Source organism: Semicossyphus pulcher, unplaced genomic scaffold (genome assembly GCF_022749685.1).
Source record: "Semicossyphus pulcher isolate SPU_LCO1_2020_fin unplaced genomic scaffold, fSemPul1.0.p SCAF_2, whole genome shotgun sequence".
Classification (NCBI taxonomy): domain Eukaryota; kingdom Metazoa; phylum Chordata; class Actinopteri; order Labriformes; family Labridae; genus Semicossyphus; species Semicossyphus pulcher.
Window position 1 is genome coordinate 16712150 of NW_027211693.1, and position 26249 is coordinate 16738398.

General features: G+C 44.0%; 2 protein-coding genes across 2 annotated transcripts in view; both read right to left on the reverse strand.

Moving 5' to 3' along the window:
- Positions 1–1045: 1045 nt before the first annotated feature.
- mcf2a (MCF.2 cell line derived transforming sequence a) lies at positions 1046–22103 on the reverse strand. Its single transcript, XM_069669555.1, has 30 exons — positions 21989–22103; positions 16852–16920; positions 16637–16751; positions 16174–16264; positions 14628–14747; positions 14175–14291; positions 13789–13938; positions 13589–13704; positions 13346–13460; positions 12510–12629; positions 12221–12412; positions 11946–12137; positions 11533–11704; positions 10184–10260; positions 9962–10047; positions 9711–9777; positions 9446–9561; positions 8774–8843; positions 8574–8666; positions 8275–8367; positions 7400–7525; positions 7087–7308; positions 6609–6701; positions 6162–6240; positions 5843–5906; positions 4494–4594; positions 3924–4036; positions 3253–3365; positions 2985–3088; positions 1046–2883 (listed from the first exon to the last, which is right to left on the reverse strand). The coding sequence occupies exons 1-30, from the start codon at positions 22101–22103 to the stop codon at positions 2843–2845; spliced, it is 3342 nt and encodes a 1113-aa protein (XP_069525656.1). The 3' UTR covers positions 1046–2842.
- Positions 22104–26014: 3911 nt separating this feature from the next.
- Positions 26015–26249, reverse strand: part of atp11c (ATPase phospholipid transporting 11C) — a 41575-nt gene continuing 41340 nt past the window's right edge. The window contains exon 31 of the mRNA XM_069669449.1: positions 26015–26067. The gene's annotated coding sequence lies outside the window, so the exon portion shown is untranslated. The remainder of the gene's footprint in view (positions 26068–26249) is intronic.

Here is a 26249-nt window from a genome sequence, read left to right on the forward strand (position 1 = left end):
CATAAGTGGGCTATAACTGTGAGGCCTATACCTTACAAAAAACAAATCCAAAACCCAGATACATTTTAACCTTTAAACAAAAGACTATCAAAAGATACTGAAACAAAAGGCAAAAATAACTTGAAAACCATGATAACTAAGACGATAACCAACCCACTCACCCTCTTTATCTGCTTCCCGCCACACAGCTGAACAAATACAAACAATGAGATACCCCGCCCAAGTGAGAGATTACCGGAAATAATATTAAACCCATAAAAGGAGTGATACGGAACAAATAATCAACATAGGTTAAACACAAGTTATGGCTCCTACCGATGATTTGAAAAAGATAACATCAATCAAAGTTAAACCTACTGACTGTGCAGCGCAACATAAAAGCACTTCACTCCCACCTGCTGGTAAATAGATGTTTCACAAGAGGTGACATTCACCAGCAGAGAAACTAAAGTTGTCTCTGGAAATCATGGCTTTAGCGTTAGTGGAGGAAGTATTAACATCCTTTACTTAAATAAAAGCCCTGATATTACACTGTAAAAATACTCTTACATGGAAAAGATATGCATGGAAATCTATTATTTATATAATAGTATTTATTTTATCATTAGATTGTTATTGGTTGAGATTTTTTAGTTTCCTTTCGGGCCGCAACTAAAGTTTGAATTTTAAATCATTCTGTTGAGTATTTTTGAAGAAAATAGAGAGAATTCCCTACTTATACTAACTGTTGGTTAGTGTACATATTTCTAAGCTCTTTCTATGTTTTGAGTGCAGAAGTCTTCATTTGTAGAGTAACTCAGATTTCCCTTCACATCACAGTGTGGTAAAAAGTGGCATGAAAAAAGTAAAAGTGTCTTAAATTGTACTTAAGTACAGTACTTAACCATACACATAGTATGTATGTATTATCCATCCATCCATCCATCCATTATCTATACCGCTTATCCTGTTCAGCAAAAAGTGACAAAGGGAGAAAATTATTCACAATTTTATTACATTAGTTGGCTGCTATTAACACAAGGAAAAATAGATTAAATCAGGGTGTCTTAGTTCTCAGCCAACATCTCACTGTGTTAAAACAAGAATAGATTTTTAACTCGCTAAACAAACAAATGCAATAAATAATTTCTATTTGACTCTTTTTTAACAGAATTAAAGCTGTAGAAAATAAGTTTATAACAGTGTCTAACCATACAAACCTGCTCAGTGTTCAGTTGCCATGCATTTTCATGTTAAAGAAACATTCAGCAGCAAGCTCAGGCTACTTGGCTCATAAATAATATTCAAGCCTTTTTTGTTTGTTTGTTTTCCAACGTGGAAAAACTGTGCAAAATCTGCAGCATTCTGGATTCAAATGACCAAGAAAACATCTGATTGTGCCATAAAGTTAAAGAGAAATAAAATGGGTTTTGATGTGCAGTCTGGCGTAACTCCTGTAGATATATGGAGATGTAATGTGTTCCGGGGCTGCACAGATACCTCACAATATGAAGGAACAACATGACAGCAAAATAAATAAATTAACAACATAGGAAATGTGTAGTGCACAGCAGCCCCTGCTGCTTTCTAAACTCATTTCCATATCAAACACAGCCTATCAAAGGCAGCCCTCCGACTGGGGCCTCGATTTGATGTGGTAAATTCATATAAGTCTGCAATCAATATTTAATTAAGCGTTCAACACAGAGGGTAGATTTCATGTTGGCTGTATGATCCCTTTTAATGGGGAACCCGAGATTAACGGAGCTGTAATGGTGAGGAGGAAACAATCTGCCTCTGCAGAGGAGGCGTGCACAGAACATATTCCTCTCTCTCTCTTTTACTCTACCTCACTCTCCCTTTTCTTCGCCGTGACTGACAGTGGGCTCCCGACAGATGCCGAGGAGGATGACAGCGTTTGGCGCTCCGCGGCACGAGCCTTGCATTCGTCTGCGGCGAACACACAGAGGAATACGCTGTCATCAATCTTCATCATGTCTGCAGGTGTCTTACATTAGCATCGGTGACATGTCAACTGCTGCCTGCATGCAGGGGGTATGTCTCCCCTGCCTCCCTGACACATCATACATTCAAGAATAAACAGCATGAATAAGGAAAAACACACGGTGAGAGAGGTAAAGCTGCGAGCAAAGCACACATTCAGAAGACAATAGGTGGATTTTTAACTCTTTTGTCCGTCCACCTTATTAAAGTGCCTGTTGTGTAACTGTGAGGTCAGGTTGAAGCTATAACAGAGTTGATTTTGCAAACAGAGACTCTAAAAGAGCAGGATTAAAAAAGGCATTATGGCATGGCACATTTTGGCATTTTAACTCCTAGATTGTACAGAGGAAAAGGTGCCTTAAGGAATGACATTTAAGAAACATACAATGAAGTAGTTGGATGGAAAATGTCAACTAGCTACACAACGATGAAACACTGAGGTACAGTAAATGTTAAAAATGACACGTTTATGTACAAAAGTCTCTGCTTTTAAAAATGCTTCAGGCAAATCCTGCGTTACAATCCATCCAACACACACGGAGACAAACAGGAACACACACTCGGGAGATTCATTGTTCAGAAAAGAGGAAGACCAATCAGGATCCGGGTATCGGCCGTTGATTGTCCAAAAGGGCTTAACAGTTCCTGAGCCTTTACGTCCCTGCCACAGCACACCTTCGCTGTCAGAAGATCATCCATCATAAAACGTTCCACCTTCTTCTCCTCAGTGATTGATGTGAGCTGAAGAAAGCAGGCAGCTTCAGGGAGCGAGGAGACGGACAGTCGTGGCTCAATCTGTTCCTTCTGTTCGGTGACCACACACAGGTAGATATAAGAGTCACATGTTGTGCTTTCTTCTCTACGGGGAGCTGAGCTTTCTCGCCTTTGGGGTTCCTGGGTCTGAAAGAAAACATACAGAGTTTTAAAAAGAGAATCAAAGTAAAGAAATACTAATGCCCAACATGTTGTTGTCACGCTGAAAGCTGAACTCTGTTCCTCACCGCCTAGTCTGTTGGAGTGTCCTCGTCTGCTGTCTGCTAGAATCAGCTGCAGGCTGGCAGCTGCTAAGAAGCCCTCCTGTCGACGACTCAGGTTTTTCACCAGCCTGAAGTATGAAGGAAATTCAAGAGAGTGGATATATAATTAAATTAATATTTATCTTTAATGTCTAACTTAAAACCCTCCTCATATAGCAACTTTAGCTTTTACATATGGGTTTGACAGCCTTCTTCCCGTCACATCATGTTTTCAGACTGGCTGAAAACTCACCAGCGCCCCCTGTTGTCTTCACATTGCAGTTGGATCACGTCTCCACATTTGATAGTGATGCTGTCTGGACCGTTTTGCAGACAGTCAGCCAAAGCCCTGTACCTGCCCGGAGACTAACAGAGACGACAAATTGTCAAAAACATTTATACAGCTCAGACTTTATATGGAATAAAGTACAAAGTGCTTCTTAATGAAGACAATGTGAGCACAAAATATCAAACAGGCAGGATAAAAATAGTCACAAGAACCACAAAATCTAACAGAAGTGCAAAAATATCCCTTTAGAAAAGTGTTCCAATTACATCGAATGACCTGGAGATGAAAGAGGAACTATTCCAAGGTTTAGATGCAAATATGATGCATGCTGTTTCCTTATTTAACCTTGAATCTGAAAACATGCCGTAGACAGTAATTTGCAGACAGAAAAAACTTTACAGACCTGCAGGGCTCAAACTACAGTAAAAATGAATGTAATGATTTAACACTAACCCTTTAAATGAAAGAACCTGTCTGCTTGCTCACTTGTGACCAGACCCTAAATGTGTGTATAGTTAATATTACAGAACAAAAATGCTTAAAACTTGCTTTACAGCCTCTCTAAAAGAGCCTGTTCATCACATGACGTATTCAATTTGATGTCTAATATCTAATGTGACTGTACTGTCTCTCACCAGCGTCACCAGAACCTCCTCCTCTGTGTCAGATGGGTGGAAGGCGTCCTGACCTCCAGGCCACTCCTCCAGACCCTCGCAGATGTCTACTGAGTGAGGAGCTCCGGGCCAGCCTGGAGCACACACACACACACACACACACACACACACACACACACACACACAATACTTAGCCTTTTACAGGTATTGATTATTAAATTTATTCACACTATGCACCTTAAAGGAACCATGAACTGTAGATACTTAGTAACTATACCGACATTATGAGGACCCCTTACACTTACTGGGAAAATAACAAGAACGTAGAATCAAAAGCTACTCTCAGTAGTTGGACCTTTTTCCCCCACATCCCTCGATGTACCTGGTTCTTCATGTCAAAGTACACCTGAACTGCTGAGGGGGGAAAGTCACATATCTTCATCAGTTAAAGATCATGAAGACAAGCAGCAACAGCAGTGAAATACCGAGCAAAGCAAGTAAGATCTGCGTGAATTCCCACATTTTCTGTGATTTAGTTACTAAGTATCTACTTGATTATGGCTCGAACGTGTGTGGACAGGATTCACTCACTCCTGCGGTTGTGCTGGTGTTTAGGGGAGTGAGGCTGGGGGTCCGGACTGCTCCTCCCTGACTCAGTGTCCTCTGAGCTCACCGACGCCCTCTGCTGCTTGCTGAGGGAACAACACAAAACAACACAAGTCATAAAAAGCTGAACTGTCAGCTGCAGACAGGCGCAGGATAGACGTTATCCTCAGCCACATGATTTAAGGTCAGCTCTCACTTCATCTGATACCTTCTTCTTACAGTTCAGCTGGCCCCAGATCAGTGTCAGTGAACAACTCTGTCCTGTTGTTTCTCACACAGCCATGACCATTCAGGCACCAGCCAGACAGAGCACAGAGCAGCCATGTGCAAGCTCCTCTGCAAAAGGGGAAGTAGGACTCACAGAGCACGGATGTTCACACAAGGGAAGATCTGGTCTCGATTTATCAAGATACAAATTTAGACTTTCAGTTACTCGCATTATTATTAGAGTATGCATGTTTCTGGAAAGCTAATTCTGCTGTAGTTTAATTAGATCTCAAAAAACGAGCCCCATCTTAAAAACCAGCCGTCATGAGGAAATCAGGAAGATTCATGGGATGAAAACCAAAGCTCTTCTTGTATTTTTGCTCTTTGCATTTCATGCAAAATAGCAAATCTGAGATGCAGAAATAAGAGCAGTTGTTTTAAGGTACCATGTTAGAAATGCCATGGAGGAGCTCAAACAGAGGCCTGCAGGGGGTTGAGAGGTCAGTTATGAACCAGAATGAAGACTTATAACAGAGGGTGCAGTGACGATCAGTATGCAAACACAGCAGCCCTAGGTTTTGGTCCCCAAGCCGGGCTATGTGGGTCATGCCAGGGCGAGGTAAGCCAGGCTGAGTTTACCACTGAGCGTTAGTGCAGGTCAGTGGCGCTGGGGGCGGTGGCGGGGGCGCGGCCGGGGCCGTTGCCGGGGGCTTCTGGGACGGGGGCTCCGGGAACGCAGGCACAGAAAGACGTCGGCCGACAGCGAGACAAAGTCCAGCCCCGGCAGACAGCCCCTGGGAACCCCTCTCGACGGCCGCATGCCCCTGCAGGGGGGGGGGACGGGAGGAGTGGGGATAGGCAACCAAACAGCAGTGGAGAAAATGGGGCCTGCACCCGTTCCCACACACCGCTACACACAAAGCTGCTACCAGGGCAGCGTGAGATGATACCATCACATCCACTCAAGCTGTGATCAGATATGAAAACTCAGCAAATGCAGATAGTAGTGCTGTGGCTGCATGTGTGTGTTTTGCATATGCCTGTGTGTTTGTATATGTGTGCATCTATAGCCTACAGTCATGCGCTTAACACACAGCTGTAAACCCCGAACAACGACAGGCACTGACCTCTCTGAGAGTGGAGGAGAGAGCTGCAAGTGTCCAACCATTTGGCCGTGATGATATGCTTCATCTGGGAAAAGAAAAGGAGAAGTGTAAGTCGTTTATAGAAATGTTTATGTTGGTATATGTTGTGTGACAGTAAAGACTTTCTGTCTGTATACGTTCGGGAATAGTCTACAGCATGATGAAGAGAATCAAAGCACATCAGAGCTTTGAAGCACATCTCCTGCTCTCTCATGTGAGAAGCAGTTCAAAGCTTTGAACGTAGTGAGGGGACTTTGCACTTAGATTATCGGTCCCATGTTCACTGGAGTTGTTCACAGACCTCTCAGCAGCTTCTGCTGGTTGGTCAGGATCCTGCGAAGCTCATTGAGCCAGGCCATCTTCACTTCCACTGTCGGAGCCTGAGAGGCAACAGAAACATGACAGGTCGTCAGTTTTCAATATAGATGTATTTCTATGCCTCTGCAATGTTACAATTCCTCGTAAAGCCTCTATTTCAATTAATGCATGTAATTATAGGTATATTTAATGTCAGTAGGTTGTTAAAACTAATGATTACAGTTTCCCAGAGCTCATGGTGAACAACCAACAACCACAGACCTGAGAAAAGTAAACTGTTATATATTTGCTTCAAAAAACATTTGCTGCCAGATATTGTTTGCCAATTAAGTAATTATTGCAGTAACATTAAGAAAGGGCTGCATTAATGCAAGTTTAGTGTCTCAAAACTACAGAAAATGCCAGCATTAAACTTGTTCAGACTCCTTACCTGAACCACATACACTTCCTCCCTGCCGCTGTACCAGATCTCAAACTTCTTCACATCTCCCTTGACGTTCTCTGTGATCCCCACAGCAGTCATCTGCCAAGAGACATACACTGTTTACCCCGACACACACGCGGCATCAGGACGGGCAGCACATCATACATCAGACTTACATCATGTAACACATCTGTCAAAACACACACACACACCCCTCCGCTGTGCGACTGCTTCCTCCCCACATCCTCAATAATAAATCAAGAGCAACAGCAGCAGCAGCTGCTGGTGGTGGTGTTGAGACACCAGCTGTGACACCTTCAGCACATCAACACGTACAACAAAAGAAGTCTAACAGGAGCAGGGCAGGTTCAGCGGCCAGCTGGGAAACTTAGATGTGTTAAAAGGTAACAAGACAGACACCAACATTAAGTTGCAAATGTACTATTTTAAGTAAAAACAACCATAGCACATTTTCACAACAGACCTTGAGACAGTGCTTGAAGCTGTATGAGGGGGTCTTGTCGCCACCGTCTCCGTGCTCCTCCCTCCGCTTGCAGAAGAGCAGAGCTCTCTCGTACAGGAAGAGGTGCCTCTGCATCGGCTTGAAGCGAGCCAGCTCCTTCATGCGTGTGGGACCTTTCTTATGGCTGATCCAAACACTGAAGGAACCCTGCATCAACACGCGGCCCAGCTCGCAAATCTCACCCTGCGTACAACAGAAAGAGGATTTCTTTATGTCAGAGCAAACGTATCCCAAATGTATCCCCAGTTATTATCGGTCAAACTGTTTAGTTCACCTCATATCCTGTGATGGCTATCTGATGCATGGAGTCATTCACTGATTTGAGCAGGTCCAGCATTGCTGTTAGCGCCCCCTGCAGCTCAGAAGTCCCCTCACAATCTGTGCTGTATTTCAGTAGCTCCTGAACACACACATCAAAGGAACAGGCATGTATAAGTAAACAATTACATCCATTATCTATACCGCTTATCCTGTTCAGGATCGTGGGGGGCTCGAGACGATCCCAGCTGTCATTGGGCGAGAGGTGGACAGGTCGCCAGTCGAACAGGGCTGACACATAGAGATAGACAACCTTTCACACTCACACCTACGGGGCAATTTAAGAGTAGTCAATGAACCTAGCGAACATGTCTTTGGACTGTGGGAGGAAGCCTGGAGAGAACCCACACATACACGGGGAGAACAGGCAGACTCCACACAGAAAGGCCCACTACGTCTGAACTGGGATTCGAACCGGGAACCTTCTATCTGTGAGGCGACAGCGCTAACCACTGCGCGCTAAACAAGTACATACATACCATGGCTTGGCAACCATGGCAACAGTGCACTCTAGTGGTAAAGACTTGACTTGATATCTCAGTCAGCAGAGTTAATGTATGCAGAGAGCCACTTTGTCTTTGACTTATATTTAACTCAGATTTTAATAATACAGAGAGGTCAGAGAAGAGAATGAAGTAAAGGAATGAACCAGACATGATTTGATGGATTTGCTGATGATAATATCTCGGCCGTCGCACAGTGCCGGCTTATCTCTGCGAGCATTCAAGGCGATTCTCACGGAGAATATAACATCAGAAAACAGTCTCACATACATGATGCAGGCGATTGACTCTCTGCATTTGTTTGTGGTACAGCAACACTGTGGCTAACCTTGAGCAGCAGCTGGTATTTGGTGAGGCGTTGGACTGGTTTCAACAGGTAAGAATCCAGGCCCAGTTTGTGCTCCAGCTTTTTTTGACACTCCTGCACAAGACAAATAAAACTACAATGAATGTAATGTTTTTTAAAGACAGATCACAGCTTCATAATTGTATCTGTAAATCTGAAAGGACAGCAGTTTATCTAACCTTCTAACATTACATAGTTTAAAGCTACAGAAGAAACAGTCTTTCATGGCACTGAAACAGTAAAAGAATCTGCTGATCTGAAGTGAATGATTCACATCTGACCTGAAAGAAGGCACAGTCTGAAAACTGTCTCCACAGCGCCTCAGAGCGCGGCTTGTTCTGACAGTAGCATTCATACATCTTGAAGCTCTCTTTCTGCGGGGACAGGAAAATTATATCCGTTTATAAAAAATGAATCGAACTGTGACCAATTTGTCAAAATACAAAGCAGATGCACAACATAAACATTTGTCTCATCTCACCCGCTGCAGAAAACAAGCTCCCACGCCTTCAGGAGCCTCCAGGCAGCTCTCCAGGTCCTGAAGGAAAACCCTGAGTGTTCACAAAAGTCAAACAGGAGTTAGATCTCAAAGGAAAAGAGTGACTGAAACAAAAAGCATCATGTTGGTGTAATAACAGGCTGTTTTGATCTCGAGAGTAGGGTAGGTCATATGAATGGAAAACCCTGTTGGTTGTGTCTGCGAAGGTTCTCAGCCATCTAGGTCGTGGTAATTTGAAGCGTAATCCAAAAGGCAGCTGGACGTGGTTGAAGTTCTTTCACCTCATCTGAGAGGGTTCTTCAGTTCGGATTAAAGTTGCCTTTTGGATTTAAGATGTGTCTTTTTGTCTTTTATAGATCTTTAAAAGGTAAATCCGAGTAGCCTAATCCATGCAATAAATAATTTTATTGGACCAAATCCGGTTTATGTTGCCAACCTTCTCCTTCCTCATAAAGCACGTGTGTCTAAGCTTAATTAGCCGTTATGGTGAGGTACGTTTCCTAAACCCAGCAGCTCACTTTGCACAATAAGATGTTTATGTAGCTATACACTGATAGATCACCTAATCACCGTCAGCATACACTACGTGACAAATGACATGCATGCTTGTGTCTGAATCAAAGAGTTTTATGTGTGCTGTGAGTCATCACTTGCCTGCTGTGAAAGTTGTAGATCTCAGGCATGTTTCCAAACAGGATGTCTCTCTTGCTGCGCAGGATCGGGGGCAGCAGCCCTGCCAGAGCCTGGTTGTCCATCTCAGCCCTGTAGCCCTGAGATGATGAATAATAGGACACAATAAAGGAAATAAATACTGAATGGTTTATGCACATGCTCTACAACCTGGAGTAGATTTTCCAACATCACGTGTTAACATTTGTTTATTTTTGTGTGACAATTAAAAAAAAACGTGTTTTCTCACCAGCAGAACTGACAGCAGCTCTTCCACATAGATTCTCTCTGTCTCTATGAGTTCCCTCATCACATGACTGTGACCCAAACACACACACACACACACACACACACACACACACACACACACAGAGAAGGAGACAGAAGAGAGAGAGCCAGAGGGCATCGTTAGCACTGAACAAAGAGAATCACAAAGTAAACAGCATCAAGAGCAGCACTGAGGACAGACAGACGCCTCCTCCTTCTCCTCCTCCTCCTCACCGCTTCAAGAGATCCGGGCTGTCCTCTCCCTCCAGGCTGTACGACACGCAGCTCCGGCTCTCCTGGTAGTCGTGGATCACCTCGATCTGAAAACAACACAGACGGACAACACTGACTCCAATCGGATTTAGAGAAACGGTTATTACACCAGTATTTGACGTTTCCACAGTGCAGCTGTTATGGTGGAAGTATATTAATAAATAAACGTGATTTTTTTCTTACTTTTCTAGGATTGGGACTCTTTCGGGATGCTCTCTTCCCAGGTAGTGAGATGTCGAACGTGAACTTCAAACCATCACCTATAAAAGGTAGATCATCAGCCGCAGCTCATCAAAGTGTGAGAGGGTTATTTACATGCAGTATATTTCCATCTGCTCTGAGGAGGAATACTGAGGAGATGGCCACGTTAAATCAAAAACATTACTTTTTATGACTGAACGCGTTGGCCTCAGAGGGATCTTCTCGCCCTGCCTATGACCTTTTTTATTCCTTAAAAACATCAATCAGCTGTAATCGACGTTAGAGGTAATCAATGATAATAGGCTGCCTGCTGTAAAGGTGCAGCCGGGGACCAGCACGCACAGATCTGAAGCCGCGTTTGGCATGACTGTCGGTGTCCTTTTGATCCTAGCAGCGGATGCCTCACATGATAGTCCAACCTACGCTGAGTCTTGTGCCCCTTTGCATGTGCCACGTTGGATTCATCTGTAGTGCGCCTGCATGTGCGTGCACGCACATACATGTGTGTACGCATGTACTGGATCAAATCAATCAAAGCTAACCACTTTCCCCTTCATCTCCTCTCTTAAATGGCTGCTGTCCTGAGTATCAAGCGGGGCCTCGGAGGGGTTCAGAATCACTTTCATTCTCTTTCTTGTTCTTCCTCTCATTAGTATGGCTTCATATCACGGAGAACAAAACCTAAAAGACACGAATTAATGAAAAAAAAGCCTATTTATCCTTTACTGTTACATGCTCAATGATTGAGACACACGCAGAGGCACAATAGATACATTCAAATAAAAACACGCCAGATAACACAAACTGTATTAATTGGGTATCACTGTATGTGGTTAGCTTTGTGAGACCTCCCTTGAGACGCAGAGGAAGATGAAAGCTTCGTTAATGTACACTATATGAACCACATACGGTTCTATAGCAGCTACCCGGGCTAATAGAGCTGTCAGGTGTTTCCCAGTGGACTGATTATACCTCCTACCCTTGTTAGAGCCTGTTTGTAAAGGTGGCCCGCTAACCCCGAAGCCCATTCGGGAACACCTTAGGCCTTCTCAGTAGGACCCTGTGATGTGCTAATGTAAGCATGGTGCCTAAAGGAAAAGATGCAAGGGGGAGAGGGATTGGTGCCAGGCCATAAGGGCCAGGACGAGGCCCCATACTGGGCCTGGGAAAGGGAGGAGGGCTGAAGGGAGTTAGTTGGTTTGTAGAAATCTTGCTTTATATGCTGCAAACTAGGGCAGCGAAATTTAACAAAGGTTGTTTAAAATGAGCTGATGTTAAGTGATTATGCGTGTGTGTGTGTGTGTGTGTGTGTGTGTGTGTCTGTGCTGCACCATGTTTGGGGGAGAAGAGCGGGGACTTGGCGCGTGGTGGGTTTTCAGGCCTTGGGGCCACCAGTTGGACGGGTCGCACGTGTTTATCTGCCAGCTTCCTTAGAGAAGCCTGTCGGTTCTGGATCATCTGCTGCACCGCTGAATGCTTCTCAAAGGTTTCGCCAATCTGAGCCTAAGAGAGGGGGACACAGAGGAAATGACAATCAACATTGATGTAATAACCAGAAATTGTTCTAAAACTGAGGAACATGTAAACTACACGATCAGGCTGTATATTAAGTAAGTATTATTTCCTTAGTTTGAGCTCATAAACATCGGAGCTTCACACGTTTTATTGCTTCTTTAGGTTATCTGAAAATGCTGGAAAAGTTGAGTTTATTACACGGTTTAAAAACACGGTTGTGTTCACTGACCTGCAGGTGAGGTGTAATGACTGCCTCATACTCGATGGCCAAGACATCAGCTCCTGAGCTCAGCATTGACGGCGCCCCATCTAAGAACCTCTCAATGTCATGCAAAGCAGCTTGGGCCCCTTCTTTAGACTGGAACTTATCTACCAGCTGATTGGCCAACATGTACGCTCCGTCATCACACCAAGTTTGGGCCTAAAGATGGATAACACGCGTGTATCACCATACAGAGGGTCTGACATGTAGGTCTGAGTGTGTTGATACACATGTCTCAATACCTGTCCGAGGCAAAGCAGCAGCTGGTGTGTTTGCAGTAACCTCGTGTGTTTGATCTTCAGAGCAGCATTAAGTGTATCACAGTAGTGGCGCAGCTCGTTGCAGCGTTGCATAATAAGAGCCATGGCGTAGTGGTGACCGGCTGACAGCTGGTGTCCGTGAAGGATGATGATCTGGGCTCGAGCCATCACCTCCTGACAAAGACACACAAGAAGGAAGAAGTCCCACACCCAAAGCTGGTAAATCAATATTTGTTTGCAGATGTTGGCGATCTGATTGAGAAACACTGACCTGTGCATTTGATTCCAGACTGTCCAACCTTTTGAGAGCCTGTTCTGTTTGAACCAGACTCTCGACAGAGATGGACAGCTCCCTCTCCTGAGCCATCAGATGCTCCAGACACAACTCCACCTAAAGGTAAAACACACAACTTCAGTTTTACACGGATATAGACTGTGTTAAAAAATGTGTCCGGTCTGAATCAAACAACCAATGAGAATTGGCTTTCCACGTTACTAGCCAATCACAGCGACTCTGTACAAACTAGCGTCATCCGGCTTCTACGTGACTTGTGTCAGCAGCGCGCACGCAGAGGTTGTGTCAGTCAGGAGCTATGGCAACTAAATTTCCTGTACCTCCTTTGCCGTCAACGGCGTATACTGCTAAAGAAGCAAAAAGAAGGAAGAATAGAGGAGAAAAAAGCTCCAAAGAGAGCCCAAAATAAAAAGAGGGATCACCCAAGTGGGAGTGCAAGGGGCTGAAGAGCGAGCGATGCAGAGGTTGCCCTGTTCCTTCTTGACAGCTAACGTTAGCACTAAGCTCCAACCTAGAGGTAAAAAGGTGGTCCACACTGAGAATCATAACTATAATGATAACTTTGGGAGTATTTTAACATTTTGCCAGCAATGAAGTGTACTATTTGGAATAAACCGCATCTCTCTCCTCTCTCTCTCTCTTTGCCTTGGTGCCGCAGAGAGACGAACCGCACAACGGCTGCACCACGGCACACACCAGCTGCAAAATGCACGTGCACATTCGGTGTAGCGGAGTGATACAGAGAGGTGGAATGTTTTTTACACTGGAATGTTCATGTTGCTTACTGCCACTTTAAACACATGAGTCCTCACCTCCTGAAAGCTTTGCTCGTATCTAAGCAACTGCAGGTACTGATGAAGCTTCAGATGATGCTTCTCAAAGAATCCATCAAAGGCTGACTCCATGTCTCTCAGCTGGGCAAGAAGCCTGAAAAACAAATGAGACATACACTTTTAAGAAAATGTATGTAGGAATGTTCAGGAAAATGCTTTTTAGAAAATATACGAAGAAATTATGAATAACAAGAACGTGAAGGCTGCCTGAAGATGTCTTACCTCTGTACAGTCTCCCAGTCCAGCTTCACATCCCACTGGGAGTCATCCTCCTTCTCAGACGTCTCCAGGCTTAAGAGAAGATGTCGACCTTCCTTTGACACTGACCTGATTGCATCCTGTCAAACAGAAAATAACATTTAAAATGACCAGCATTATCATTTGTTATGTTTTGGCAACAAAAAAACCCATTAAAACCTTACTTTGAGTTTCCTGTACTTGTCAGTGTGAGACTCGAGGAGATACTCGATGGCTTTCACATCATCAGGCAGCTCTGTCTCTGCCAGCTCGGAGCCAAAGCCCTGAAGCATCTGTGCGATGTCTTTGACTGTTACAGCAAAACTTTCAATGGCCTGCAGCGGGAGCAAAACACACAAGAAAAACAAATACACATATATAGTGCTGCTTTTTTGTGGGACTGAAGAAACCTAGTGTGGAGAAGGGAGAGCAATAAATGGATCCTACCACACCGACAGAAATACTGGCTTCATCACACGGGTAAACAGAAAATACCAGGGACATGATGATGAAGGATGAAACAGTTTATTGTTCTGCGTCACTTTGATTCAGAGTTGATTTCGGAGCTTACCGTGCGTAAAACAATCCAGTCGCTGTGACAATAGTCCAAAGTGCCCCCAAACTCTGAAGTCAGCTGGTTCTCATCGATGTAGCGCAGCAAGTCTGTGACAGAGCTCAGCATCACCACCTAAAGGTGCAGACTGAATCTGAGACCTCACCGAGAACACTTTGTACTTAAAGCAATCCTTTGGCCATTCTGGAGGAGGTGTGTGAATAAGAAGCTTTCTGCATGTACATGTACACAAGGTTGCTCTTAAGATCTGCACTGTAGATACTTAATTACAATAATTAGATGCAAATCTATTAGAAACATTTTCAGATAACCAACTTATAATATTTCTCAAGACATGTGATGTTGGCTGTGTCCACCACAGAGCATTTGGAGATCAGGTTTGTAACAAGAACTAGGTGTACCTTGTGGTGATGTGGGACATGTTTGGTAACTGAGGAGGAGCTGCCTTACTGGCATCTTAAGCATGAAGTCCTCTTGGCTGAAACGAAAGCCGATGTCGGTGACAGTACGGTGAAAGAAGCTGGTGGGTCGGAGCACCAAGACCAGGTGGAGGTTCCCGGGAAAGGAAGCCTTGAAGGGGGGGAAAGAGGTTCACATTAATGAGGCTGCATACGGAGGAGGAACTTTGCATTTAAGCTTGCTGTGGTGCACACAACATACATATTATGTGCACTTCAGCGCACGTCACACATACACATAGTTATTGTGTACAGAATGGCACAGGGAGACCTGACAGCGAAGGAAAAAGCATTAACAGGCTCTCATCCTCCACATCTGACTTGAGAGACCTCAGGTCTCAACCATTCTGTCACTCATGCGATTACTGTCAGCCTAATGGTTTCAAGGTTCAGTCTGCTCCTCATTACACACACGTCATATGCTGCATTTCATCCTCGGGTCGTTTGAGGTCGTCGGCTGTACAGTCATGCCTACAGTAGTTTTGATGAGCTGTGAGCCACATTGTAAACACAAGTAAAAGAATGTAATATTCTAATTATAGTATAAAAAGCACATTTGCATCATGTGATGCAAAAGCCAGCTCTGCAGCAACATTGCCTCCTATTTACATTGTCATGTCTTTCCCAAATGCATGCAATTGCCAGTGACGCAACTTCTGACATTTCTTTGTCCTGACACGAGCAGGCGGGTCGATAACTCAAGCTTCTGATTTCGGCATAAACATGCATCAAAAAGAATCCGTCTCATTAGGTTTCATACACAGCCAATCGCATGACGGAGCAGAAGCGCGCGCGCTGCACCGCAGTGCTGCACCCCCCCCAGCAGCAGGCACAGCCGGTGCCACTGCCGCATTCACCCAGACCGCCCAAAAACTTCACCCTAAACTCTTCACACGCTACAGAAGACTAGTTTGTTACCGGGCTCCGGCGCATCTTCGGTAATTCCCGCCGGTAAAAGCAGTCAGTCATCGTGTTAGAAGCCATCTCGGTTAAATGTAAGTTCCCGCCCGTCCGAGGGAAATTGATGTCAAGCCTATAGGTACGTAGCAGATCCCTCCGGCCGCCTGAGCACAGCCGCAGCGCTGCTGCTGCTGCTGCTGCCTCTCAGACAGAGGGTGGCAGCGCTGACTGCAATGTTTCCCTCCCGCCCGCCTTCCTCCTCATCCTGTCCTCTCCTCACCGCCCCGCGTCATCACACACTTTTTGCTTACTCATGCTTTTGCAGCAGTAGCATAAATGCAATGGGACTTTTAGTACAGACAGCATGTTTGGGATTCTCTTCAAACTGCACACCACATGGAACACGAGACCCTCTGATTTTATGCAAAAATAGTAGTTTCATCTTAACGGTGCTGTCAGGGTGTTGCTCAGGTTTTCAGCACCATGGACAGCAGCTCATAAATAAAACAGTAGCCTATAGGCACAGCCATGCTGCAGCTCACAAGCAATGATGAATATTTGCCATATGCATGATGTCTAATCTGTCTAGCAGGGATATTGATTAGACAAATGAATATAAAATGAAATATGAAACTCACTGCTATCCTGGCAAGAGCAGTTTTGATCGAGGCCCATGTATCCAGTCTTCGGTCTAAAATGATGATAAATTTTACTCCAGGTTGCCTCGCTCTGCAAAAAAAAAAGAATATAGTTGTATTATTATTGTGTGCAGTGATGTAACAGGAAAATGAGAACGGATGACCAGTCAAAAGCAGGATTATTACTGAAATCAAGCCCGGGTTTATATTCATTTATATGTGCTTTACAACAGAATACAGAAAATCCTTGTCATATCAAATTCACTGCAACGAGGGGAAAAGCCCTAAATAAACATTCCCGGTCCCGTGGGAGAGTGAGGTTTGGACATAGAGGGCATCAGTAGGACATCTGACAGAGTGAGCTGAGGAGCAGTGAAGGCCAGCTGTGCTCAGAATACAAGCACAGGGCTTTTGGTGCACTGCAGAGAGGGAGAGGGAAGGAAGAAACGAAAAGAGGACGCACCGAGGGATGAGAGTGAGGTATGTAAAGACTTTGGCTAAAGATTCCTCTGGAATGTCGCTGAAAGCAGAGCATTCTGGGAGGGTGATGATGACACTGGAGTCTTCCCCACGGCCCCCTGGAGAGAAAAATACAAGCAATCAGTTTATTTTAAGATACAATTTACGAGTGTTGTCTGAAGTGAGCAGAAAATCTGGATATGGAGTGCAGTAACTCACCTGAGAGGTACGCCACCTGTTTCTGTATGTATCCTCCCACTTCCTTCATGCTAACAGGGACTGTCACCTCTGGAAGAAGACACACACATATCGTAAACAACTAAGGCTGGAGGGAAGTTGTGTGTACTGGGAAAATTGGGTTTAAAAATGAAATGTTGTCTACGTCTTTGAATATGTACACAAAAACTAAAAGAAGAATTGTGCATAAAACAGAGAGTTTTCCATCTCTTGAACCTCTTAAACAAGCTTCAAGAGTTTAATTTGTTCGGCTTTTAAAGGACACACTTGATGATCTAACTATCTTTTAAAGGTTGTTCCACTTAGACGACTTCACTGAAGACCTTTGACACTGAAATCTTGATCGTAGCAACATTTAAAGACAGCATTCATAGCTGTTCACCACAACAAGGCTAAACAGATACTGTAGCTGTATGTGTTGCCTCACAGATGTAAACCCAGCATCTGGTGGAAATCAGACAATGACATCATTAAAACACATTAGCTCACTTACTGCACTCGGAATTAATGTTGGTGAAGTGTTAAGTTTACTGGCAGATGGCCTAGCGTCTCATTCTTGGTGCCATTAGTACTCTAGGCTAAGTGCACGCAGTCTCTTATAGAGCAGTCTGCCTCTGCAGCAGGAGCAGCCGACCAGATGTGTAGAGGGCAAACACGCTGACCTTTAGATTACAATCTCATATGCTCACATTGCATTTACAGGAGTTTTAATGCATGTCGTGGTTGATCTTGCAGAGCAAGAGACACTTTTAGGCATGATTGGCGTATATGTTGATGTGGAGGCTGTCCCTTTAATATGAGCTCATACGACATCATTTAATACTGTGGGATATACAGATTTCTCTCCATATAGAAGCAGTTTATGTAACATAAACAAGTCTTGCAATTCATTATCCCCACATCCAAAATGCATACAGACATTAGGGTGTAGAAATAGGAAAACACAGACCGAACAAGACGACAAAGGGCAAAGGAAGCACAGAGGAAGAGAGGAGAAGCAGGTGTTATTTTCCGTGCGTCGACTGCAGTAATAGTGTCCGTCAGGCTGTAAGGGAGCCAGTAATGAGCTCTACTCGTACCTGCTGAATATTTGATGTGTGTCTGTAACAGAGAGCAGCTAAGCCAAGCTGGGGACACAGCAGGACCAAAGACTGGCCAGAGCACACACACACACACACACATACGCAGGGTAAAGTTACTGCACACTGGAGAAGTTATATAACTGTTTCTACCCTGTGCCACGAGACCTTCATGACGGTGCGACAGGCCTTCAATGAATCAACGTGAAGTCATGTTCATTATGTAATCTTCCACTGAGGTAACTTGTAATATCTTCTATCTATCTCTGTCTTATTGATAAGCTTCCAATGACACAACAATACAAACGACTGAAGCAGTTCTGAGTGTAATGATGTTGTTGTGATAAAAAGAAAAACAGTGGATACACAAGCACACGCACTGCAGACCTCTGCTGCATTAAATCAAAGCAAGGGCAGCCTGTGCTGCAAACTGCAGTGTTGTTAATAAACTTGCCAGCAGTTTGTGGAGACACTGTTCTCCCCTGCTCGACTACCAGCCCTCACATGACTGAATGCATTAAAGGACACTGCCAAATGAAATGCTTTGTTTGTCTGTGATGTCTCAAGCCTGACAGTGCACAGCTAAAGGAACAAGTATAAAGCACAGTTTAGTATTAATAGCTCACTTATACATGCACATTTTAAACAGTTAAAGTTAAACAAAGTTTATATAATATTAAAAAAAATAATAATAATCACAGTTCTTATTAGTCAAGTGATTCCCTCTCAGTTTGCGTCATGACCTTTACAGGTGACATGCAGTACAGGGTGCACAGGCACATAACCTCTGTTTGCTCTTCTCGTCTTGCACACAGAGAAAGAGACATGTTTACCAGTGTGGATGGAAACAGAGATTTGCTGCCAGTCAAACAGATCTCTGATCAGTGTCCATACAAAGCTGAAGGCAGGAAGCTTACCTCTGTTGTCCAAACAGTGATAACCATCTACACTGATTCCAGGACATACAGCTCCTATCAAAGATACCAGCTGCCTGAGCTTTTTCATTGTTTTTTCTTTATAAACCTTGAATCACAGGAGATTTTTTTAGACATCAGTCTTAATATGTTGGCGAAAAATTAAACCAACACATGTTGAGGCTGTTGAATCTGGCCTGAATTTTCTGTGTTCCTTCTGCAGTAGTCTTTTCACAAGGAATGACTCAGACCAATTTATGTTACAAAGCCAAACCTCACTCAGATAGTACACCAAATCATACTGAGTGAATCATACTGAACTGCAAAAGACTTGTTTTTTAATGAGTTCAAATACTCAGCTTGTATTTATAGAGACCCAAAAAGCGGACACAAAGTAATCCCTTGCATGGCAAGAAATCCTCTCTTACACACTCAAATGTTTTCATAGTACACAGAGGCCGAGCCGCGCACTGCTTTTAGGTCATGGGATATTTGGCAAAACAAAGCTTTCCATGCTACAGGGATTAGACTGGTGTGCAGCTGCATTTGGATAGAAAAGGGGAAAAGGAAAATCGAGGATTCTCCCCACAGGGATCCGTGAAAAGAAGATTTAGACCAGAAAGGCAAAGATAGTAAACGCTTGTTAAAACACACACATCTATTTGGCTCTGCTGCCCTAAGCCTTCAATGTACACACTTCTGAGTACCTTTGACTTTTTGCTCTCTGGTCTGAGTTTGACAAGTTTGACACTGATGGAACTAAATATTTTGTGCTTGGTGTTTTTTTGCTTTTCCTCCTATAAGCTGCCTGCATATGACCCTTAGTGATTTATTGACTCTAGTATCGTCTGTATTCCTCAGGTGAAAAACAGAGGTTAAATTTTCCACAGAAAATTGTCTTTTTGGTATATGTAGTCTAACTTGAGGCTCTTAAAGCAGTTGAGGTGTCAGCTTAAGTTTAACTCCTGAGAGTTATGGTGTCATTTATTTAAGCATTTGAAGAGGTAGGCAATTCAATTATCAGCTTTAATCCTTAAAGGTATAATAAGAAGGATTTTCCTAGAAAAATAAAATATAGACTTTTACAAATATAATATAAATCATCACTTATGGGCCTCTATACATGTGTGTTGGTGAGTGTGTGTGCAGACCCTTGTGAGACCCTTCCCTCTGCATCTATTCTGTTGTTTCGCTTTGCACGAGACGTTTTCAGGAGGGGCGCTGTTGTGGTTCCCTGAGCCAATCACAGCGTTTAGGTGAGTGTTGGATGGGTTCAAATTAGCACCTGAGCCCCATTCAGACCGGCGAAGATGGCGAAAGAGCGATGCAGAGTTGGCCTTTTTGCTGTTGGACAGGTAGGTGCCTCAAACCGGGTAGGACAAGCTAATCGGCGGTTAGCATGCTAGCGCAACGGTAACCGTGATGCTGTCAGTGTTAGCTCGGCGAGGGCGTGTTCTCGCATGAGAGAGCGAGAGCTAGCTTCTAGTGACGAAGAGACCAGGAGGAGGGGCCCAGTTTGAATGTGTTGTTGACAAAATGCAAGGAAAAATCCTCCTTATTATACCTTTAAAGAAACTGAACCAACAGTTGCTTCTGAAAGCAGCTGATATGTAAATTGATGCAAACGCATTTCAAAGCAGATAAACAGTCAGAGAGGGTGTCAGGTTTAGTTTTTACCAAAGTAGTTACACTATTATCTCAGAAGTAAGCAATGAAACACAGTAACAGCTGAAGACCTGGAGTTGTGTGAAAGGTTAAAGTCTGGCGTGTTGGCACTGACAGCAATCAGTTTAAGTAATTAAGGTTCAGAGAGGAGAAAAAATCTGTTGAAGTGTTTGCAGACACTGAAGGCAGATGGAATGACGGTAAGCCTGTGTAGTGGTTCGTGATTGCCAATGTGTTGTGTCTACTATATTCTCTCAACAAGGAGGAAGTTATATTTGCTTATGGCACATTGTGCCAACGGAAAACCTTGTTTACACAGACTTAAACTGATAAGCAGGACAACACATGAAAGAAGACTGTTCTCATCCTCCATTGAGTGTCGTCTCACAACTTAGTTATAATATATTTATTTTGTAGTGCTTTCCATCTTTAAATTTGATGGGCTCACATATTTATGGGAAGTACGTTGGAGCAGAAGTGATTTAAAACAATATTGAGAATGATATTGCCAAATTGTAGAAGAGAGAAGTCTGTAGGGGAGCTATGTCAAGAATAATGTATTATTATCTATGAAGGAAACTACCAATCTATGGTTATTGTTTCATATAGCATCTATGCTCACAACCGCATCCCCTGTAAGCACATTAGCACTAGCCCTGACTGCAAGGCTCCCATTTCACACACAGAGAGAAAAAATGTCACCAGGTATTAATAGCAACTCCTCGTGGCCTTCTTTCCTGCTCTCATTGTTACCTACACACCCCGGCCCAGGTACAACGAACCCACAGGAAACATAAAGAGGCAAAGGCCCATCAATTAAACAATAACTCAAGGCTGCCAAGATCCCAGGGTAATCCCATTAGCCTCTGGAGGACGCTCCTCAGTTAAACTGTCAATCACATCTGTGGTTAATTCTGTTGATCACCTTACCTTCAGTTACCAGTTTAACACACTTTACTTCATTAGGGTGAAAGGTAATCATATGAGGGGAGAGTAAAAGCTGCATTATGTACTTTCTGAACATCTAATAGTGTAGTTGCACAAATTTCCCTTCTCTCACTATGTCCACACTGATCGGTACGTATTCATTCTTAAAATCATTACTATGGATAAATATCTACCCATCTGTGACGGCTTAAAAGAGCTGACATAATCCCTGCAATGGCACACAGTTGGAGCGAAGCTGCAGGAAACGGCACATCAATAATAGTGACTATCCTAAGACACAGAGTGCAGTTCTCCAGTAACCTCCTGTAATGCTTCTCAGAAGTTACAAATGAGCGCTGTAAATCAAACTTAATGGACTGCTGCTTCAGTACATTTCCCGTTTCAGTCTGCTGAACTGTAAACGATGTGAAATTAAGGGAAATAGTTACGGAGCAGATAAAGGATTACATCCAAAAAAACCTGCCAGTGGCTCAGAGAAGTGAAATAAGGACAGTCAGCATCATGTGTACTCACGCTGCAGAGTGCTCTCCAGCTGGGAGCCAGCCTGCAGAAGGTAGTGGTAGCTCTCCATCTCCTCCTTGGACTCTTTCTCCAGCTCTCTCTCCTCCTGCAGTGAGGCTGGGCCCATTCCCTTCCTGTTCTCCGACACAGGATCAGGCTGGGAGAACTGACGCTTTGGTAGGGAGGTATTGAAAGTAGCCCAGGCCTCACATCCTCTTCAGAGTCCTATAGCTCTGCATACTGCCCCCCCTATAGCGAGGCTGGGAGCTACAACATGCAAACTTATGCCCACCTGCCTCTGCGGGTCCCGAGATCCAGATGGGACAGACCCCCGAGGCTGCTGCTGCTGCTGGATCTTCCTGACCTTGAGCAGCATAGAGTGTCCACACTGAGCTGCACAGTTACAAACTGTCCACATGAGCAGGAAACAGTGGCTTGCTGTCCTGTTGTAGCGCAGACTGAGTGTGATGTGTTCTTCCCTTTCAGACATACACACACTAGTGCCGGCAGACTGCCCTGCTCTCAGCAGCAGTCAGCTACTTCAAAACAAACAGGGCTCCATCTGGCCACTGCTGTCTGTCTCTCTCTCGCCCCTCCCTCCCCTCCTCCCTCCCTCTCTCTCTGAGCTTTAGTGCGTCAGCTCTGCGCTGTGCAGGGCTCAAGAGTCTTCTCCTGACACACTGCCAACACCCTCCCAACTTTTCCTCTCTTCACACTCCTTCATGCTCCCTTTAGCTGTTTTATATGCTGACTGTACTACAGTAGGCTGGATTGTCTGGCTGCCATGTTCATGTCCCCACTTTCTCCTGCTTTACTATAATATAGACGCACACACGGCTGAGAATAGATCTATTGTAAAAAGAAAATGAAAATCTACCGCACCCTCAGCCAACAAGTTTGGCCCATGCAAAAGCACAGCCTTGAACACACAACAATCACATTCAAGCAGAGGAACAAATATGAAAGGGTGTCATTGTGGACATACTGATACACAGAGCCTCTCTCAACTCAACTCACTGCTGCTCAGCCCACAGCTACTCTGAATGGATCAGTGCTCTGAAACTAAAGTGGAAGAATCTTGTGTATGCGTGAATGTAAACCTCCTGACTCACAGTGCTGGATGTTTGCTGCATGTGAGGCCACACACGGAGCAGCGGGAGAGCAGCCGTACTCCGTCCTGATACGCAGCCACTCAGCTGATCCAGCTTAGCCTCTCAGCCATCTCATTACTGCACAGCATCTGCTTAGTGGGGTCAAACGCACACAAACACGGACACACACTCCCAGCCGCCCACACATGCACACGTCTTTACATTAGACAACCTGCTGACATGACTGTCGGGGGAATAAAGCACTAGGAGACGGTGATGTATCTTAAAACATTCTGCTTTATTACAGAAAATCTTCAGGTTTTTGAATATACTAGTTTCAAAGAGGTACATTCAGCTTAGAGGTTTGGAGTGTTGAGGCTGGACACCCAAAGGGCTGGAGGTGGCGAGGTGTCCCTGCTGCATGACGCAGGGCTGCTGAGGTGCCTGAAGACGTCCACCTCCACCTCCTCACAGACAGGGACAGCGTCCACAACCGCAGAGCCTCTCGTGCTTATTTTTGGACATTTTGACATTTTCTTAGAAAAAAGTGGCTGGAAAAAAGGTTGCATTAAAAATACAATCCATTCTTTTATACTTTTCATTTAGACAGGCAAAAGATTAGATTCCAAGATATTTTTTTTTAAGCTCTGAAAATAGCATCTCTGATGTTACTTAAAGGTTTTTCATTTGTTAACAAAGCAGGCAGCCCCTCTCAGTGTGTCCTCTCGCATCCGGTGTTTCCGGCACAGTGCAGGTGGAGGTGCCGGGTCTTAGGGTAAAAGAACAGCCTCCAAACCTTTTTAGAAAAATAAAAGCTGACTTTGATGTTGAAATGCATGTACATTAAGCTATTTATGAACAAATTAACATTAACTTTAATCTCAGTATGGAGTTATGACTGCATGAGCAGATGCACTGTATCAGATGTGTCAGGCTACAGTCAGTGAGGTGAAACACAAGGCCTGTACTAGAAACCACAGTACAGGAGTTACTGTTTGATCAGAGGTGAGACTATAAAATTACCATACCTACAGATTCTTTAACACAAAACAAAATAATTAATGGGTACTCATAGGTTTAAACCACGAGGTAATATAACCTGGCTGGATGTGAGGATGTTTAGAGAGTATTCGGGGGGCTGCCTGTCTTTGAATGTATGACAAAGACTATCAAATGGGATTGGCACGGGCTCACATCAGTTCTGGAGCGACACAGATAAACTCAACTGGCACAAAGCTGATCACTCTCCACAATAATAAAAAAAAAGATTTATAGAATAAAAGATATAACATTCGTGAGTAAAATTACACTTAATAAATATGCCAAAAAGACAATACAAGTTTGTGGGAAACAAAAGAGGACAGATTTTAAAATTGAAATCATCGCATGTTTAAATGGAATGTATGAAGCACTACACACAAGAAGTTAAAGGAGGGAACAAAAGGCCGAGCAGTCCACCCTGTCGTCGTGTTGGTCGGAAAACCAGACCAAAAGGAGGGTGAGCTGGAGCGTCGAGCCTCACAGTGGCGTTAACTATGCTGCAGGTGTGGAGTTGATTTTCTTTACACTCCCGACTTCCGCCTGCCTGAGACAAATAACAAACTAGATAATGTGTGATAAACATAAATACCTCATTTGGGCTTTAGTGCATGTGCGCATTAACGTGTACAACGTGTGTAGTAACTGTGTTTGTATTGTTCTACAGCTGATATGTGCGTGTGTGTGTGTATGTGTGTGTGCTCAGGCATATATTCATGTGCCTTAGTGACCATCAACGCAATGAAGAAACCAGTTTCCTTAATAGTGCAGGAGGAAATGTCTAACCGAAGAACTAAACAAGGTTTAAGTAATCCTGGTTTTCATGACGCACAGGCATTTCTGGATATCTTAACGAATACAGCTGCACACACTCGTGTCAAATACACACACACACACTGACTTGTCACTTTCAGGTCACACTTGTGTGGACAGAATCTGATCGTATTACGTTCATCTTTTTGGCTTTGAGCGGATGCTTTCATACATCATTAAGCTATATACAGAACAGCACATATATTAAATTTCTCATCTTAAATGGACTTATATTATCTCTGAGGTCGGGAGAGTTAGGTCATGTTTCGGGCAATGCTTCACTGCCAGATCATGCTCAACATCTCGTATCTATCTCTCAATCTAACACACACACACTTTTTGGATTGAGTGGTAATATGGCGTCTGTGAACCCGTGACTTAAGTATTCGAAAGATAATGAAGATTCACCACTGAAACAAATAATCACATCATGAATAAAACCAGGAAACCGTTCTAACAGTCACCTTAAATAACCTTCAGTAACTTTGTGGATGAGTTATCTCAAACATATGATAACCGTTTAAAAAATAACCTTTGAAAGGCGTAATAGCTGTGAAACAGAAAACCGTAGAACCGTAGAGAATGTCTTAATAAAATTTGCAGAATACAGTGACTGAACATCAGTGGAGTGAAGCGTTCTTCTGAGCCTTCTTTCATGCAGGTGAACGATTCTTGGAGTGGGATTTTACAACTGCTTGTTAAAACACAGCAGTTTGGTAGAGCTACTGACAAGGCAGCCGTGTATGCATTCATTTGTAAGCTAGTATTTAAAAAAAAAAAAAAAAAAAAAGAAGTAAAAGAAAGAAAACTCATGCCTGTCTTCTGAGTAGATATCTTAAAAAATAATGCAGGGCACAGCTCTGCAGGCATGCGCGGGGGTCGGGATCTGTTGGGATGGGGCCGAGAGGGACGGAGCAGAGAGAGAGGCAAGACTGCTAAACCCCTTTCTATCCCTTCCCCCAGTCACGAATCTCCTTTTTCTTCTTATTTTTTCCTCCTCTTCTTCTCCGATCGGGCATGATGGAAGGCAGCTCTGACCTGACTGGCACGGGGCCCTGAAAGCGGCTGACGCCACTGTTGTTGCGAGTCCTCGCTGCCTCAGTCGCGCTCCTTCAGGTGCTTGTAGGATAATGGTGTGACAGGTGCAATCTGGAAAAGCACAAGCAGACAGTCCTTACTACTTTATTTGAGTTTTGGCCAACAAGAGGAACAAGACAAGACACCATGAAATCACCCGAATGTCTCCTGAGAGAAAGCTTTGATTTGCCACATACCACATCACATGATAAACACCAAAATTACTTCCCCAGCACCAGAGACGAGCAGGAATT

What these genes read in the sequence shown, in the direction of transcription:
- mcf2a (XM_069669555.1), bottom strand. Translation starts at nt 22,103, where the DNA reads ATGGGCCCAGCCTCACTGCAGGAGGAGAGAGAGCTGGAGAAAGAGTCC. An exon ending in GCTCTTCTCCCCCAAACATG is followed by an intron (nt 10,261 to 11,532) that starts GTGCAGCACAGA and finishes TACCTTTTATAG; the next exon opens with GTGATGGTTTGAAGTTCACG. An exon ending in CCAGCAGAAGCTGCTGAGAG is followed by an intron (nt 5,907 to 6,161) that starts GTCTGTGAACAA and finishes TTCTTTTCCCAG; the next exon opens with ATGAAGCATATCATCACGGC.